Genomic DNA, 14327 nt, shown 5'->3' with positions numbered 1-14327 from the left:
AGAACGGAGACTTTCAAAGAGAACTACAACTCCCTCTCGACCGGGGCAAAATAAGTCTACTTCCGCGGGCATCTTGGCCTCTTTGGCTCATGGGAGTTGTAGTTTTCTCATTTATTTTCTCGCCTGGACGTGGCTGTAAATTACAGATCGATAGTAGTTGGCACAGGTCACATTATAACTTTCTTATGTAAGAGAGAAAAGAGCTTGCGACGAGGCCCCTCGAAGGTCCCTTTAAGGAACACTTGCACGTTCTTCCAATTTAGAACCCCTGGAGCTGGGTTGCCTGGCTGCAGCAGAGGCCAAAGGTCATTGCTTTGTTGGAAGTAGAGCGCGGGGTGGGGTCAGAAGGGAGGGGGATTAGGGCAGGTTCCAAGGGAATCCCCCGTCCTCCCTCTAAGCCCTCTTCTCTCCCCTGCTTACTTCCCAGAGACCCAGAGATTATGTCCCTGGTTTCCAAAGAGAGGGTCAGTTACGTTTAGAAATTGGCCAGACAGGCAAGGAATTGAGGTGTGAATGTGAAAAGTTTCTCCAGGTAGGAGAAGAGGTCTCCAGGATCCCAGGCAGGTGGGTACTGAGGGTCTGGGATCACTGGGGATGGGGTGTTTGGAGTCCAGTCTTGAGTTCTCATGTCTGGGTGAAGGAGAGAGTTAGGTATTGGGAGAAGAGCAAGCTGGACTCCTGGGCTCCTGATAGTGGTGAAAGCTGGAACAGGCTTCAGGGTCCCTAACAAGTATTAGCACTGGAATTTGGGTTGCCTGGGTCCAGGAGAAAATCTCAAGCTTAAGATCAGGTGCTGGAGGGCAGAGCCTATTGGGATGTTGGGTCTGGTTCCTGACTCCTTGTTTTGCTTCTCCAGAATGTCTCGGGAAAGTGATACATGGAAGAAAGAGTAAGTGGGGGAAATGGGATGGGCAAGGGTAGAGATGGAGGGGGCAGCACACCTCCACAGCAGTTGTGGATTATGCCCACACCTGCTCAGCAGCTCTGGTCTCCTAATGATGTGTGCCTTGCAGGGAGGGGCTGGGGGCTTGGACTTCTGGGTCCTACCTACCTAACCGGAGGGAGCTACAGATGAGGACCCCTGGGTCTGAAAGAGGAAGGGCTGGGGGCTTTGAGTCCTGAGATAGGAGGGGCTTGAGATCTCTGACCCCTGGACTCTAGATAGGCCAGTGCAGGGAGAAAGAACTTAAGCACTGGCGGAGCAGACTCAGGTTCTATCTCTTCTGTGACCTCACAAGTGTTCAGAACCCTAAGTTGGGCAGCGGGAAGAAGGGGAAGGGCTCTTGGGCAATGGGGGTGCCCTGCTTGCTGTCACTATTAGCCTGCACCTCTCTCAGGGCCCTGGGAGATGAGCTAGCCGCTATGAGACTGCAGAAGCTGGAACAGCAGGTACTGTGCCCAGGAATCCTGCCAACCCTCCCCTTCTATCTTCCATACCCCCTCAGGAGTCCCACCCCCAGGACTTGCTCTGGGAGTGGTCCTCGTTGTGTCTCTCGGAGTCTCAAGTTTTGCAATTGGGAAACGAGAAAACAGAAATTCGGAATCCTCAGGAAGCAAATCTTGGTGACGAGACTCTGAAATTTCTAAGGAACAAGAGTTCTGGGTCCTTAGGACTTCTAGGTCCTTCGGGAGGAGGGGCCTGGATGCCAGGACTCAGGGTTCTATGGAAGGAGTTGCTGAGAGACTGAAGGCCTGGAACTCTCCCACCTATGCAAGGACTCCCCTTGCCCCAGGTCCCCTTTCACCCCAGTCTTCCGGTTCGGTTCCTAGACCCCCCACCCCACCTCTTTCCCGCTCCCGCAGTGGCGTCTGTTTGAGAAGAAGCAGCGACGGAAGCGCCAAGAGCCCCTCATGGTTCAGGCCAATCCTGACGCTTCAGTGCGGCCGCGGAGACCGAGGCGGCGGGAGGAACGCTTCTCGGCTGACAGCGGTGAGGAAAGGTGCCCCGAGTCCGGCAGGAGCACAGGCTGGAGGGAGGGGCCTGTGGGTGTGTGATGGCGGGTGGAGCTAAAGGGCCTAGAGGGGAGGGGCCTAGTGGAGCTCGTGGAGGGTGGGGGCGCTTTGATAGAGCGCGGGGGCGGGGCCTGTGAGAGTTCGGGGACGTGGCCAGAGAGATCGAGAGTGTAGGGTATGGTGCAAGTAGAGGTGGGCCCCGAAAGAGATCTGTGATTCGGCTAGAGTGGAGCCTGGGAGAGCCGGGGACCGCCCAGAGAGTGCGGGGACGAGGTCTAAGGAGTCGTGGAACTCGTGGGCTTGGGAGAGTTGGGGGAGGTGCCTGGAAAAGCGCCGGGACGCAGCTCCTAAGAAACTGGAGGGCTGAAGTAGGCAAAGCCCCGGGGCCAGGCCTGGGTAATTGAAAGCCGATTTACTGGAGAGCCCGCGTGGGACTGTTTACACACGGAATCGCGACAGTTTAGTGGTAGGACTGTGCTTCTTTGAGACTTGAGGTTCGGGTTCTGAGTGGGTCTCAGGGGTTTGGGTAGTCAATCAGGGACGAGGTTTGGGAGACCAGCGAGGAGGCGGATCTTCTCAGAGGACCAGGATTTTATGCTTCGTGTTAATGGGCCTCGCCACACCTTCTCCCAGGCCCCAGGAACCCTTTCCTTCAGGAGAATGTGCCAGAAGCGCATTTGTGCCCTGGATCCCACGGTATCCTGGGCACCGTGAGCTGCGGTGGAGATGGCAGTGGCGAGCGTGACCCTCTGTTACCGCCGACAGAAGCAGGTAATCTCAAATCCTTGGGCAGTTGATACCCCAGAACTCCACTCCCCCTAGAACCCAGAAGTCTAGAACCACTCAGTCCTTGATGTCTCCAAAGGACCCCCGCGGGTCCGGATATGCTTCACCGCCAGGAGTCCAGGTCATGAAACTTCTCCTCCAATACCCAGGAATCTGCATCTCCAGCCCTCTTCCTTCCCTGGTATTCAAAAATCCCAGTCTCCAGTTCTCCTCCCTTTCTTGACTACCAGGCAGTTCTGATCTGGAGTTGGAGGAAGTCTCCGTGGAGGATGTTCCTGCCTCGCCACCTCCTTGTGAAGAGCCTCCAGGGACTCTTTTGCAGCGCAAAGGCTGGCCAGCCCGCCAACGATCTGGTAATTTCTGTGACACTGGGTGAAATCTGGTGCCCTGGTCCATTTGGCACTTCCTCCCCCTTTTTTTTTGTAATAGGTCTGTTGAGATGTATTTCACATATTATACAAATTCACTCATTTAAAATTTTACAATTCCATGGTTTTCAGTGTATTTACTGAGATGTGCAACACACACCACAATGAATTCTAGACTATTATCATTACCCACAAAAGAAAACGCTATACATTTTATCAGTCACTGCCCCATCCCCCATTTCTCCCAGACCTAATAACTACTAACTTAATTTCTCTTTAGACATTTCATGTATAGAATAATACAGTATATAATTTCTTGTGATTGGCTTCTTTGGCTTAGCATGTTTTCAATGTTCATCTATTTTATAGCATTATCAGTATTTCATTCCTTTTTCTTAATACTATTCAATGGTAGGGAGATTTCCTTTTATTCTCATGACTTGACCAGTGATTTCAATAACAGGACTCTGGGTTATAACCCCAAATTTGCTCCCTCCTCCCATTTTAGTTCCCCGGTCTCGCGGATGCTCTCTCTGGGACAAAGGAAAGAGAGGACTTTAACCCCTCCCTGTCCTTAGATCCAGGGCAGTCACAGACTTCTCTACTTGTATAGACCCCTGTGCACATAGAGGAGGAGAAGAATCTGGCAAGTGAGGTTGATGATAAATAAGTAGGAGTCGGAAACCTAGGCGTTCTGAGCTTCTCCAGCTAGCACTGATGACCTTGTCCCAAGCTCTTGGGTCCCAGGTGTCCTGAGCTCAGTCTTTTCAGGGCTTTTTTCTACCCCTTAGGCGCCAGTGCTGAGGACAAGAGCGAATTACAGGATGTTGGAATTGAATACGAAGTGCCCAGTGCCAGATCAAGCCCTGGAATGGATGGTGACGGTGGCCTTGGAGACTTGGCCTCCAACAAGGTGGGAGGTGGCACAGCCAATAAGGATATAGGAGGAAGAGGGCTAGTCTCAGGCTCGCGGGGCGCTAAAATTCTGCAGTCTAATCAAGGGCCCTTTTTACTGGTGGGTGGAACCTGTTATGTTTGGGCTAGCAGAAGTTCTTTGTGTGCAGCATTTATTTTCAACCTAGAGGATCGGAATTGATGTGAGCATATACCTTAAAACCCAGCCCACCAAAAGGCAGTGAACTTTGGAGAGGGTGAAATAGTGATAGGAAAGGGCCAGATGGCACTCATTTTCGTATGAATGAAAGCGAGATAGTTTCAGTCGAGAAAATCTGGGCGGTATTATATGTTAATATATAGACCAGGTGAACACGGGTATTAAAGGAATGGGCAGTACTTTCAAGAGGATTCTCCAATTGGTAGGTGAAATGGGTGTGGCTAATGTTACTGGCCAATCAACAAATGAAGCGATCTTGGGGTTTGAGCTTGGGAATTGAACGCCTGGCCAATCAGCAGGCGGCTGAAATATTTGACCAATAGACAGAAACTTGGTCGAGAGACGGAGCTGGGATGGCCAATCATCAGTTGGCAAAGCAGGGAGCCGGGGAGGGTGAGCGGGCTGAGGAGGGCGAGTCTCAGCTGTCTCTCAACTTGAATTTGGTGCGTGGGCCAGGGCGAAGACCTCGAAGAGAAGAAAGAGGAGCCGGAGTTTACCATGAGGAAATCCCCAGGGACAGCCGACGAAGTGGTGTCCGAGGGTGCGCGCGGCGCGGGCAGCGGCGATGTGGGGAACTCGCCCCGCACGCCTCCCTGCGCCCCAGGCCCTCGGCTGGGCGAGGACATGAGAGCATATGTGCTGCGGCCAGCGATGCGCGGTCGCACGGTGCAATGTCGCATCAGCCGCGACAAGCGCGGGGTAGACAAGGGCATGTTCCCGTTCTACTATCTCTACCTGGAGGCGGCCGACGGCCTAAAGGTGTGGTCTGGCAGCTTGGAAACAAGTCCCACCTCGCAGGGTCTGAGTGAGGTCAAGACTTAGGCGAATCGAAGCCTAGCTCTTCATTGAACTAGGACTAATCAGCTCCAACGCCAGGCCCTGCCCTTCAGAGAACTGGGCTCCTTTATTCTCAGAGCCCAGTGGCATAGGCCCTCTCCATCCCATAACCCAGGCTTGTCCACTTTCGAATTGAGCTGGCCTTTATCACAGCTAGGCCACGCCCCCTCAGAGTCCCAAACCCCACCCCTTACAGACCCTCCAGGTATTGGCCACCTTTTGTTGGGGCTTCCCTGGTAGCTCAGCTGGTAAAGAATCTGCCTGCAATGCAGGAGACCCCGGTTGGATTCCTGGGTCGGGAAGATCCCCTGGAGAAGGGAACGGGTATTCTGGTCTGGAGAATTCCATGAACTGTATGGTCCATGGGGTTGAAAAGAGTTGGACACGGCTGAGCGACTTTCACTTCTCACTTGGTCCAAATCTAGGCCCTAGTCCCCCCCAATCCTGAGACAGGTCCCGGCCTCTCTCAGGAGCTAAGCTTTTCCCTTCGTGGATTTTCCACTGATAGCCAAGCTACGCCCCTTTGAGTCAGGTCATTTCTCTCACGTGTGACCGCCTCTCAATTATTCATTCTCCCCCAGAAAGAGGCTTTTCCCCTACTCAGTGCCAGACAGGGTTTTCACAGATGAAACACTGAAGTCCTGCTGTAATATTCCAAGTGAGGCCCGTCCCTATTCTAAAGCCAGGCCCTGCCTGCCAGGCAAGTTCACCCCCTGCCTTGGCTTTCCCTCAGCCCTGGGCCCAATATCCGAAGGATTAGGGGGAGATATTAAGATGTGAAATGAAACTCCCCTTTCGGGACCCAGCTGACACCCTGCATCTACCAGCAAGCCTCAGTTCAGTTGTTCAGTCATTTTTGACTCTGTGACCCCATGGAGTGCAGCACGGCAGACTTCCCTGTCCATCACCAACTCCCAGAGCTTACTCAAACTCGTGTCCATGAGTCATGATGCATCCAACCATCTCATCCTCTGTCATCCCCTTCTCCTGCCTTGAGTCTTTCTGAGCATCCAGGGTCTTTTCCAATGAAGAAGACCTTTGCATTAGGTGGTCAAAGTATCGGAGTTTCAGCTTCAGTTATCAGTCCTTTCAATGAATATTCAGGACTGATTCCCTTTCCTTTCCAGCAAGCCTTAGGACACTTACTGCTCCATTACCCTTTCCTCTGTCTTGGGACATGGTATTTCCTTGTTTTTGAACCCCTGTGTGCACGCTAAGTCACTCCAGTCCTTTTCAACTCTGTGACCCTATGGACAGTAGCCCACCAGGGTCCTCTGTCCATGGGATTCTCCAGGCAAGAATATTGGAGTGGGTTACCATACCTCCTCCAGGGGATCTTCCTGACCCAGGGATTGAACCCTCATCTCTAAGGTCTCCTGCATTGGCAGGTCGCTTCTTTACCACTAGCACCACCGTCACCAGGGAAGCCCCGGTCTTTTGGACCCCTAGCTCTAGCCAAATATCAGAAGTCGATTCTAATGGGCTATTTATCACATCCACAGCACTTCCTTCTGGCGGGGCGCAAGAGAAAAAGGAGCAAAACCTCTAATTACCTCATCTCCTTGGACCCTACAGACCTGTCTCGGGATGGGGACAATTTTGTGGGCAAAGTCAGGTGGGCAGAGTTCTGATGTGTGTGCTAAACAGGTGGCAAGGGGTGGGAGGAAGGGGACAATTGAACTACACTTCCCAGCAGTCCAAGGGTACAAGTTCCACCTGTTCTAGAACTTTTTCTCGTAGGGACTGATGGGTTATGTAGTCCTTCAAGTTTTAACTCCAGGGTGGTTGGGAATAGAACTGAAGACTTCGGAGGCAAGGCTGGCATTAAAGACATTTGACTTCTTGAGCAGCAGGGAGCTGGGACTTCTAAGTTCCTGTGACAGAAGAGGGCTCGTGTATGTGAGTTCTGAATTAGAGGAAGAGCGTTGCTAAAGGCCCAAGGCAGGAGCCTAAAAATCCTTCTCCCCAGAGGAAGAGAGGCACCTGGGACTGGTAGATGGAACAAGAGTCTTATGTAGAGGATGGATCAAAAGACTTGATGAGATGACATGGGAAAGCAAAACAGAAATAATTATTGTTTTTATTCTGACCATTTCCCTCCTGGAGCAGATCTAATGTCTTGGGCACCAAGTTCAGCATCTTCGACAATGGGGTGAATCCGGAAAGGAAACATTTTTTTCCGGAGACAGCTCGGATCAGGGAGGAGCTGGGGGCTGTATGTTATGTGAGTGTCCGGGGGGGATGAGAGAGAGGAGTAGAACGGTGGGGAGGGAGAAAGAAGCAGGCCAAATAGAGCATACCACCCTCAGGAGACCAACGTCTTGGGATTCCGAGGGCCCCGGAAAATGAATGTTATTATTCCGGAAATCAACGCCCAGAACCAGAGAATCTGTGTCCAGCCACAAAATGTGAGTCCACCAAACTTGAGAATCTCTGGGTCAGTGGAGGAGGAAGGTCTAGGGGACCGGCCACAGGTGCTAAGAGGAGAGGGGGCCGATGGGTTGCATAAGGTCACATAAGCCTGGAGGATTTTGTCAGACTTAAATGTCTTAGGAAGGGAAAACTAGGGACTCAAAATTCTGCGTTCAGAAGAAAAAAGCTGGTTGGTAGTTGGCTAACCACGCCTCCTACTTTACCCTTAAGGAACAAGAATCGCTACTGAGTCGCCTCCAACGGGGGGCCAGCCAGGGCCTGGTCCTGCTGCAAAATAAAGCCCCATCGTGGAACGATGAGAGCGGCGCCTACGTGCTCAATTTTCATGGTCGGGTCACACGGGCCTCGGTCAAGAACTTCCAGATCGTTCATCCGGATGACCGTGAGCTCCTAGGAAACGGTTTACCTTGGCAAGGGGGCAGGAGGAAAAGTACTTCTCCCATTAGCACTTGAGCGTTTTTGCAGGGAGGGCCGACTCCACGCTATTGCAAAGCCTATGGGGAAGTGTAGTGTACATGGCTGAAAGTGAAGTCGCTCAGTCGTGTCCGACTCTTTGCGACCCCATGGACTGTAGCCCACCCGGTTCCTCTGTCCATGGGATTTCCCAGGCAAGAATACTGGAGTGGGTTGCCATTTCCTTCTCCAGGGGATTTTCCCGACCCAGGGATCGAACCTGGGTCTCCGGCATTGCTTTACCGTCTGAGCCACCAGGGAACTCGGCTGAGGGCCCTGTAAACACACTTCCGGGATTCTGGGCGGAATAAGGGCGCCGCACAGCCTCTCGGGAGTCGTAGTTCTCGCGGCTCAGAGGCCCGCGGCAGGGAAATAACACACCCTCAGTTCCTGACTTCCTCTTCAGCGGACTACCTCGTGCTCCAGTTTGGTCGTGTAGCCCCAGACACGTTCACCATGGACTTCCGCTTCCCACTTTGCCCGCTCCAAGCCTTTGCCATCTGCTTGTCCAGTTTCGATGGGAAGCTGGCATGTGAGTAAATTCAATAAACAACTCTCATCAGCTTCTGTGCCTGCTCATTTAAAGGAAGGGCCTCAGCATGCCTTTTTTTACATGAGTTTACTAATAACCAATACTTACTAGATGGCGCCTGGGCGCCCCGTTCTGTGCTCTAGGGAGTGGGCTTATGGGCAACACTTGCTCTCCTGAAATCATAGTCTGATCATGGGGGATGGGTCTTAACAAAAATTCAAAATGCTCGCCTGCTATAAAGGAGGAAAATATAAGGTGGCTGGGTCAGAGCAAGGCATCTCTAAAATATATATACTTTTATGCTACATCTGAATAACCACAAGGAGCTAGCTGAGCCAGAGAGGTCAGGGACGAGCTACATAAGGCAGCGGCTCATACAAAGGTGGAAGGGGGATTAGTGGTTTTCGGAAAGGGTGGTGTAGCATCAGCTTGCTGGGGAACCAGTGGGGAGGCGCAGGGTATGAGGCTGGACCGGGTGCAGGCCATTTGGAGCACTCTTGTTTGAACTGCTGAGAAGAGTTTTTGAAGTTGGCGCAATAAGTAGGATGGGTAATTGACATGCATGTGTGGATGAATAATTACAGTAGTAGCCAACACTGAACAGGTTAACAAACATTGTTTTAATTATGACTTATTTTGGGATCTTACAAGCTCTTAAGGTATGTGCAGTTGTTAGCCGCATTTTACAGATAAGGAAACAGTTTATGGACATAGGATTTATAAATGTGAAATCAGGTACATTTATAAGTTTAAAAGTCTTGGGGAACTCACTACATCTGCCAGTAGGGAGGATAAGTCTTTGTATTTAAGGAGCACACAGAAAACTGGAGCTTAACCCTTTTTTAGGAATTAGTGAGTTCAGCTCCCAGACCCTTTGGGGATATAACTGTCCTAGGTTTAATAAAATGTAGGCAGAAGCCAAAAAAAAAAAAAACAAAAAAAGAAACCCGACAAAACCCACCAGTCCTTAGTTCAAAGAAGCCTCAGGATGGGAAGAGGCAGATTTAAGGGATGATGGGAAATGTAGTTTATCTTCCATGAAAGTGCTGGCCTTTATGTATTCCCCTAACCGTCCTGGGGACTCAGGAGTAGTGAATGCTGTCAGTTCAGACACACACGGAGACGCTACTTACTACAAAAAGCTTTATTTATTATATAAACCTACATTCAAATAAATAAATAGTTAACACAAAAACTACTTCACATTAGCCACGCCTCCCACTGAGGTCTAGGCTAGGAGACACACAGGGAGGGGAGGGAGAGGCCAGAGCGTGGCTCAAGGGCGTGGCCTGGATGGGGGACATCGGTGAGGTCTGGGTAGGGGCAGGGACAGTGGCCAGGGAAGTGGGAGGGTTCCCGAGACGTGACCAGGCCCTGGCCCGGGCAGCAGGGGTGAGGTAGGGACCCAGCTCCTCTTGGACCTGGGCGATGCGTCGGGCGAAGCGGCTTCGATCCCGGGCAAACTGCTCCCAGGGGCCTCTGCGGGCGGCCTGAGCCGGTCCTGCCCAGACAACCAGGGGATGGATGGAGACCTTCTCAGAGAAGCGCACCTGGAGATGGACGGGCACAGACACGGGGAGACACACACACACAAGATCCAGAGGGCCGCAGGTGGGGAGAAAGAGAAACAACAACAACAAAAATGAGTTGCGCAACAATGCTTGTCATCTGGCTTGTTATCTTGCCTGCCAAGTGATTCCCCAGCTGACTCACTGAAGGTAGAGGTGGGGCCCTGGGGTTGACATGAGCTCAGAGGCTCCTTCCTCCCACAGGGGCCAGCCTCTTGCAAAGGATTGCATTAACGTGAACACAGCCCTCCCAATGGAGCTCACATGCAACCCTCTGCAAGTTGGGAGAGCCAGGAGTCGGGGCCTCCAGTCCTTTGGTCCCCAGGCCCAGGAGTGCCAGCTCCCAGCCCTCTCCTCCCTAACCTCAAGAATCTAAGTTCTCAGTACCCACCTTTCTGGTCTTCGGGAGAGGTTCAAGGTCCTGATGCCTGGTGGGGGTTTGTGCAGACTTGAGCCGTCTTTGCAGTCGGAGGGGCAACCGAGGAGGAGCCCAGGAAGGTGGGGGCTTCTCTCCAGGTAGATAGATGGCCACTCGGAAGGGGCAGGGCTCAGCTTCTCCCCACTTCTCAGCAGCTTCTCCTCCGTCTGTTTTCTCTCCAGGCTGATAAATCTGGTCCCTGAGGAGGGCACTCTGGGTCTGAAGGGAGGGGCTGGGCCCCAAGTCAGCTGCTCCTGATTCATTATCTTCGTCCTCATACTCATCTTCTTCCTCCGTGTCTTCTCCTGGTCGATACACCCAGGCGCTCAGGAAGGCACTGGTGGGTGGGGTGGCAGAGGAGACCTCGGCTTCTCCCTCATCTTCAGTTGCTTCTGAATCACAGTCCTCCTCTTCCTCTGTGTCTCCTGGTTGATACACCCAGGCGCTCAGGAAGGTACTTGTCAGAGAGATGGAAGAGGAGACCTTGGCTTCTCCCTCATCTTCAGTTGAATCACAGTCCTCCTCTTCCTCTGTGTCTCCTGGTCGATACACCCAGGCACTCAGGAAGGCACTTGTCGGTGGGGTGGCAGAGGAGACCTCGGCTTCTCCCTCATCTTCAGTTGCTTCTGAATCACAGTCCTCCTCTTCCTCCATGTCTTCTCCTGGTCGATACACCCAGGCACTCAGGAAGGCACTTGTCCGTAGGGTGGCAGAGGAGACTTCGGCTTCTCCCTCATCTTCAGTTGCTTCTGAATCACAGTCCTCCTCCTCTTCATCCTCCTCCTCCGTGTCTTCTGGTCGATACACCCAGTCCCTCAGGAAGGCACTTGTGAGTGGGACGGAAGAGGAAGCCCCCATTTCCTCTGAATCACGGTCCTCCTCCTCCTCTGTGATCGCACTGGATGGATGCTGCCAGGTCCTGAGAGAGGGCCTCTGGGCTAGACTTGTGAAGTGTGGCCCTGGGTCAGCATCTCCTTTCTCAGCCTGTTTGTCCTTCTCCTCCTCCTCAGACTCCTTTCCTGAACAACATTCCCAGGCCCTGAGGTGGGAGCCTACAGATGAGGGGGACATGGAGGTCTTCGTGGCTGCTTCAGTCTCTCTTCTTTCTTCTGTGGCTCCATTCACCGGGCGGCACACCCTAACAGCTTCTCCATTCTCTTCCTCTTCTTCCTCCTCCCCTGGGCAACACTCCCAGTGTGACAGAGGAAAAGAGAACTCGGTCACTTCGTTACCTCCACCTCCAGTAACGGCTTCTTCCTTCGATTCCTCCTCCCCAGGAAGGTCTGGCAGAGATCTTATCAGAAGGCTGAGGGGCAGGGGAGCAGGCTGGCCATCCATAAATTCTTTCTGCTCTCTAGGGACACCAGTTGCTTCTTCCCCACCGTACTTTTCATCATCATCATCTGAAAGTCCCCAGGCTTCGGGAAGAGAATGCTTGGCTTCCAGGTTGGGGCAGGCCCCTGGGGAGGCTTCTCGGTCCTCCTCAGCCGCTCCACTGTCTTTGGTCTCCTCTTGAGGGTGCCTGCCCCAGAGGGCATGGTAGGTGGCCAGAGAAGCCTTTGCTTCATCCTCCAGGCCAGCTCCTCCCTGATCTGCTTCGGTTACTGCTTCCACTAGCCAGGGCTCTGGAGGTCCTGGGGCCCTCAGGAGGCTCCAGGCCCGGCTGAGAAGGCCCATCAGTGGGGACAGGAGGAAGAGGGGGTGGGTACCTCTCCAGGGGGCAGGCTGATAGGGCATTTGGCCTGGAGCCATCTGTCTGGGCTGGGGAAAGGGGAGGAAAAAAAAAGGGGGTCAAGTTTAGAAGCCATTTAGGGAATAGCATCAGAGGATGATGACCTTGAGTCATCGCAACGGAAATAGTAACACAAATAGCAACACAAATAGCAACGTAAGAGTTCCTGCCTCACATTCTTTTCTGATCCCAGCCACTCCCATCTCTGACCTTTGTTTCCCCACCTCTTCTTTCAAAACCCAGGAGTTCCTAGTTCTCTCCTTCCCTTAGTCCAACAAGCTCCCAGCCCCATCTGCTCTCAAACCCGTAAGTCCTGGTTCCAGGAAGCCAAAACTCAGGTCCTCTACTTGCTTCTCTTGGGAACAAAGTCCTAGTCCTTGCTTCTCTCAACTCCCGAGGACTGACAAATCAGCTCCCATCACCCACCCCCGCCTTGGAAACTCAAAAATTCCGATCCCTAGATGGTTACTTTTCTGGGGACCCAAGAGTCTGGCTCCCAGACCCCTCCTCCGTCTGCCTCAAGACTCTCAAGTTCCCAATTCTTTCTGCTTCCTAAGTCGGAGCCCTGGGGTTCCTCCCACCCCTCCAGAACCCCTCAGGTTCCCAGGCCTTCCTTAGTACCCACCGGAATTGAGAAGTCTGACCTCCCGCCTTCTAACTGGCCAGGAGTCCGGTCCCAGCCCCCAACCCCTGGGAACCTAGGTGTTCCGATTCCCTCAACTCACCAGCTCTGGACTGCGCGTCAACCCGGAGGCAGGAGCGCCGGCTGAGGTTGCCACAAGTGATCGCAGGTTCGGACGGCTCGGGAGATCAGCGCGTTCATCTCGCCCTCCGGCGTCGGGCTCGAGGACTCAAGTTGTCACCGGCTGCTGCAAGCGCTGTCGCGACAAAGAGGCATACGATCGTCCAGGGAAACATACAAATACATTCAGGCCGGAAACTTCATGAAGAGGTGACGCCACCCTCAGCGTTTTTATGGACCAAGGCAGCCGGACGTGCTAACGTCAAAGGGGAGGCGGGGTTTCGAAACGTAAACGTGAGGGAAGGGAACGGAAAACAAGGTTGGACTTCTCGCGGAGATTCCGGGCTTTGTGACATCACGCGGCGGCGGTGTTTCCAAGCGTGGCCACGCCCCAAGGGAGCGAGCTGTCACTCAAGCGCGTGAACTGCTCAAGCAGAATGCGAGCTCGTTTAACCCTTGTTCCAGGCAAATGCCTCGCCTCTCTAATTTAAAACCAGGCCCCGCTACCTGGTGTGGGAGAGTATTATTGTTCCCATATCACAGATGGGGAAACTGAGGCTTGGGAATGAAATCACTTGCCCAAGGCGATCACAGCAGAGTCTAGATTCATTGCCAAAGAGACAGAATGTGTAAGGCCCCTGAAGGCAGGCACTTTGCTTTGCTCACTGCATGGCACATAGTAGGTACTCAACAAATACGTGGTGAAAGTGAAGGTGTTAGTCGCTGAGTTGTGCCCGATTCTTTGTGACTCCATGGACTGTAGCCTGCCAGGCTCCTCTGTCCCTGGAATTCTCCAGGCAAGAATACTGAAGTGGATAGCCATTCTCTTCTCCAGGGGATTTTCCCGACCCAGGGATCGAACCCAGGTCTCCTGCATTGCAGGCAGATTCTTTACCGTGGTGAGGGGATAATTAACCAAAAATTCACACGCCTTCCCTGTCTCGGGCACAAGTCTCCACTCGTAGGTTTCACCTGCTTCAAATTTATCAAAACAAAACAAAAAACCTCTGCTTACACAAACTGAAATTCTGGCTGTGTAGCACCAACGGACTCTTGCCTGGAAAATCCCATGGACAGAGGAGCCTGGTAGGCTGCAGTCTATGGGGTCGCTAAGAGTCAGACAAGACTCAGCGACTTCACTTTCACTTTTCACTTTCATGCATTGGAGAAGGAAATGGCAACCCACTCCAGTGTTCTTGCCTGGAGAATCCCAGGGACGGGGGAGCTTGGTGGGCTGCCGTCTATGGGGTCGCACAGAGTCGGACACGACTGAAGAGACTTAGCAGCAGCAGCACCAACGGAACCTCATGGGAGTGAGGGGGGGGGTCTTCTGTCACAAATTCCAGGCCCAGGAACACAGTCCCAGTCCTCCCCCGCACCGCCCTCCGCCA

The 14327-nt window shown here is 52.9% G+C and overlaps 2 protein-coding genes across 3 annotated transcripts; one reads left to right on the top strand and one right to left on the bottom strand.

The window, feature by feature from the left end:
• Positions 1-173: 173 nt before the first annotated feature.
• On the top strand, positions 174-8508 carry TULP2 (TUB like protein 2). 2 transcript variants are annotated; one of them, XM_061388943.1, is made up of 13 exons: positions 174-564; positions 857-889; positions 1338-1389; positions 1804-1930; positions 2587-2724; positions 2970-3092; positions 3899-4020; positions 4678-4980; positions 6561-6673; positions 7168-7282; positions 7368-7466; positions 7702-7873; positions 8351-8508. In XM_061388943.1, exons 2-13 carry the CDS (start codon positions 858-860, stop codon positions 8482-8484), a joined length of 1530 nt encoding a protein of 509 aa, XP_061244927.1. In that variant the 5' UTR covers positions 174-564; position 857; the 3' UTR covers positions 8485-8508. The 2 variants fall into 2 exon arrangements, with proteins under 2 accessions (XP_061244927.1, XP_061244926.1); XM_061388942.1 differs by lacking the exons at positions 174-564; positions 857-889 and having other exon boundaries at positions 916-1389.
• A 1097-nt stretch (positions 8509-9605) lies between these two features.
• Positions 9606-13190, bottom strand: PPP1R15A (protein phosphatase 1 regulatory subunit 15A). Its single transcript, XM_061388940.1, has 3 exons — positions 12920-13190; positions 10436-12223; positions 9606-10026 (listed from the first exon to the last, which is right to left on the bottom strand). The coding sequence occupies exons 2-3, from the start codon at positions 12212-12214 to the stop codon at positions 9682-9684; spliced, it is 2124 nt and encodes a 707-aa protein (XP_061244924.1). The 5' UTR covers positions 12215-12223; positions 12920-13190; the 3' UTR covers positions 9606-9681.
• Positions 13191-14327: the final 1137 nt, after the last annotated feature.

This window comes from Bos javanicus, chromosome 18, assembly GCF_032452875.1.
Source record: "Bos javanicus breed banteng chromosome 18, ARS-OSU_banteng_1.0, whole genome shotgun sequence".
Lineage (NCBI taxonomy): Eukaryota > Metazoa > Chordata > Mammalia > Artiodactyla > Bovidae > Bos > Bos javanicus.
Note: the sequence above shows the minus strand (reverse complement) of the source record. Positions and strands in the feature narration are given on the sequence as shown.

Coding starts and splice junctions, on each gene's coding strand:
- TULP2 (XM_061388942.1), top strand. CDS start 1,291: ATGGGGGTGCCCTGCTTGCTGTCACTATTAGCCTGCACCTCTCTCAGG. Junction 1,931..2,586: donor ACGCTTCTCGGCTGACAGCG/GTGAGGAAAGGT, acceptor ACCTTCTCCCAG/GCCCCAGGAACCCTTTCCTT. Junction 4,021..4,677: donor GAGACTTGGCCTCCAACAAG/GTGGGAGGTGGC, acceptor TGCGTGGGCCAG/GGCGAAGACCTCGAAGAGAA.
- PPP1R15A (XM_061388940.1), bottom strand. CDS start 12,214: ATGGCTCCAGGCCAAATGCCCTATCAGCCTGCCCCCTGGAGAGGTACC. Junction 10,027..10,435: donor CTCTCCCGAAGACCAGAAAG/GTGGGTACTGAG, acceptor GTCCATCTCCAG/GTGCGCTTCTCTGAGAAGGT.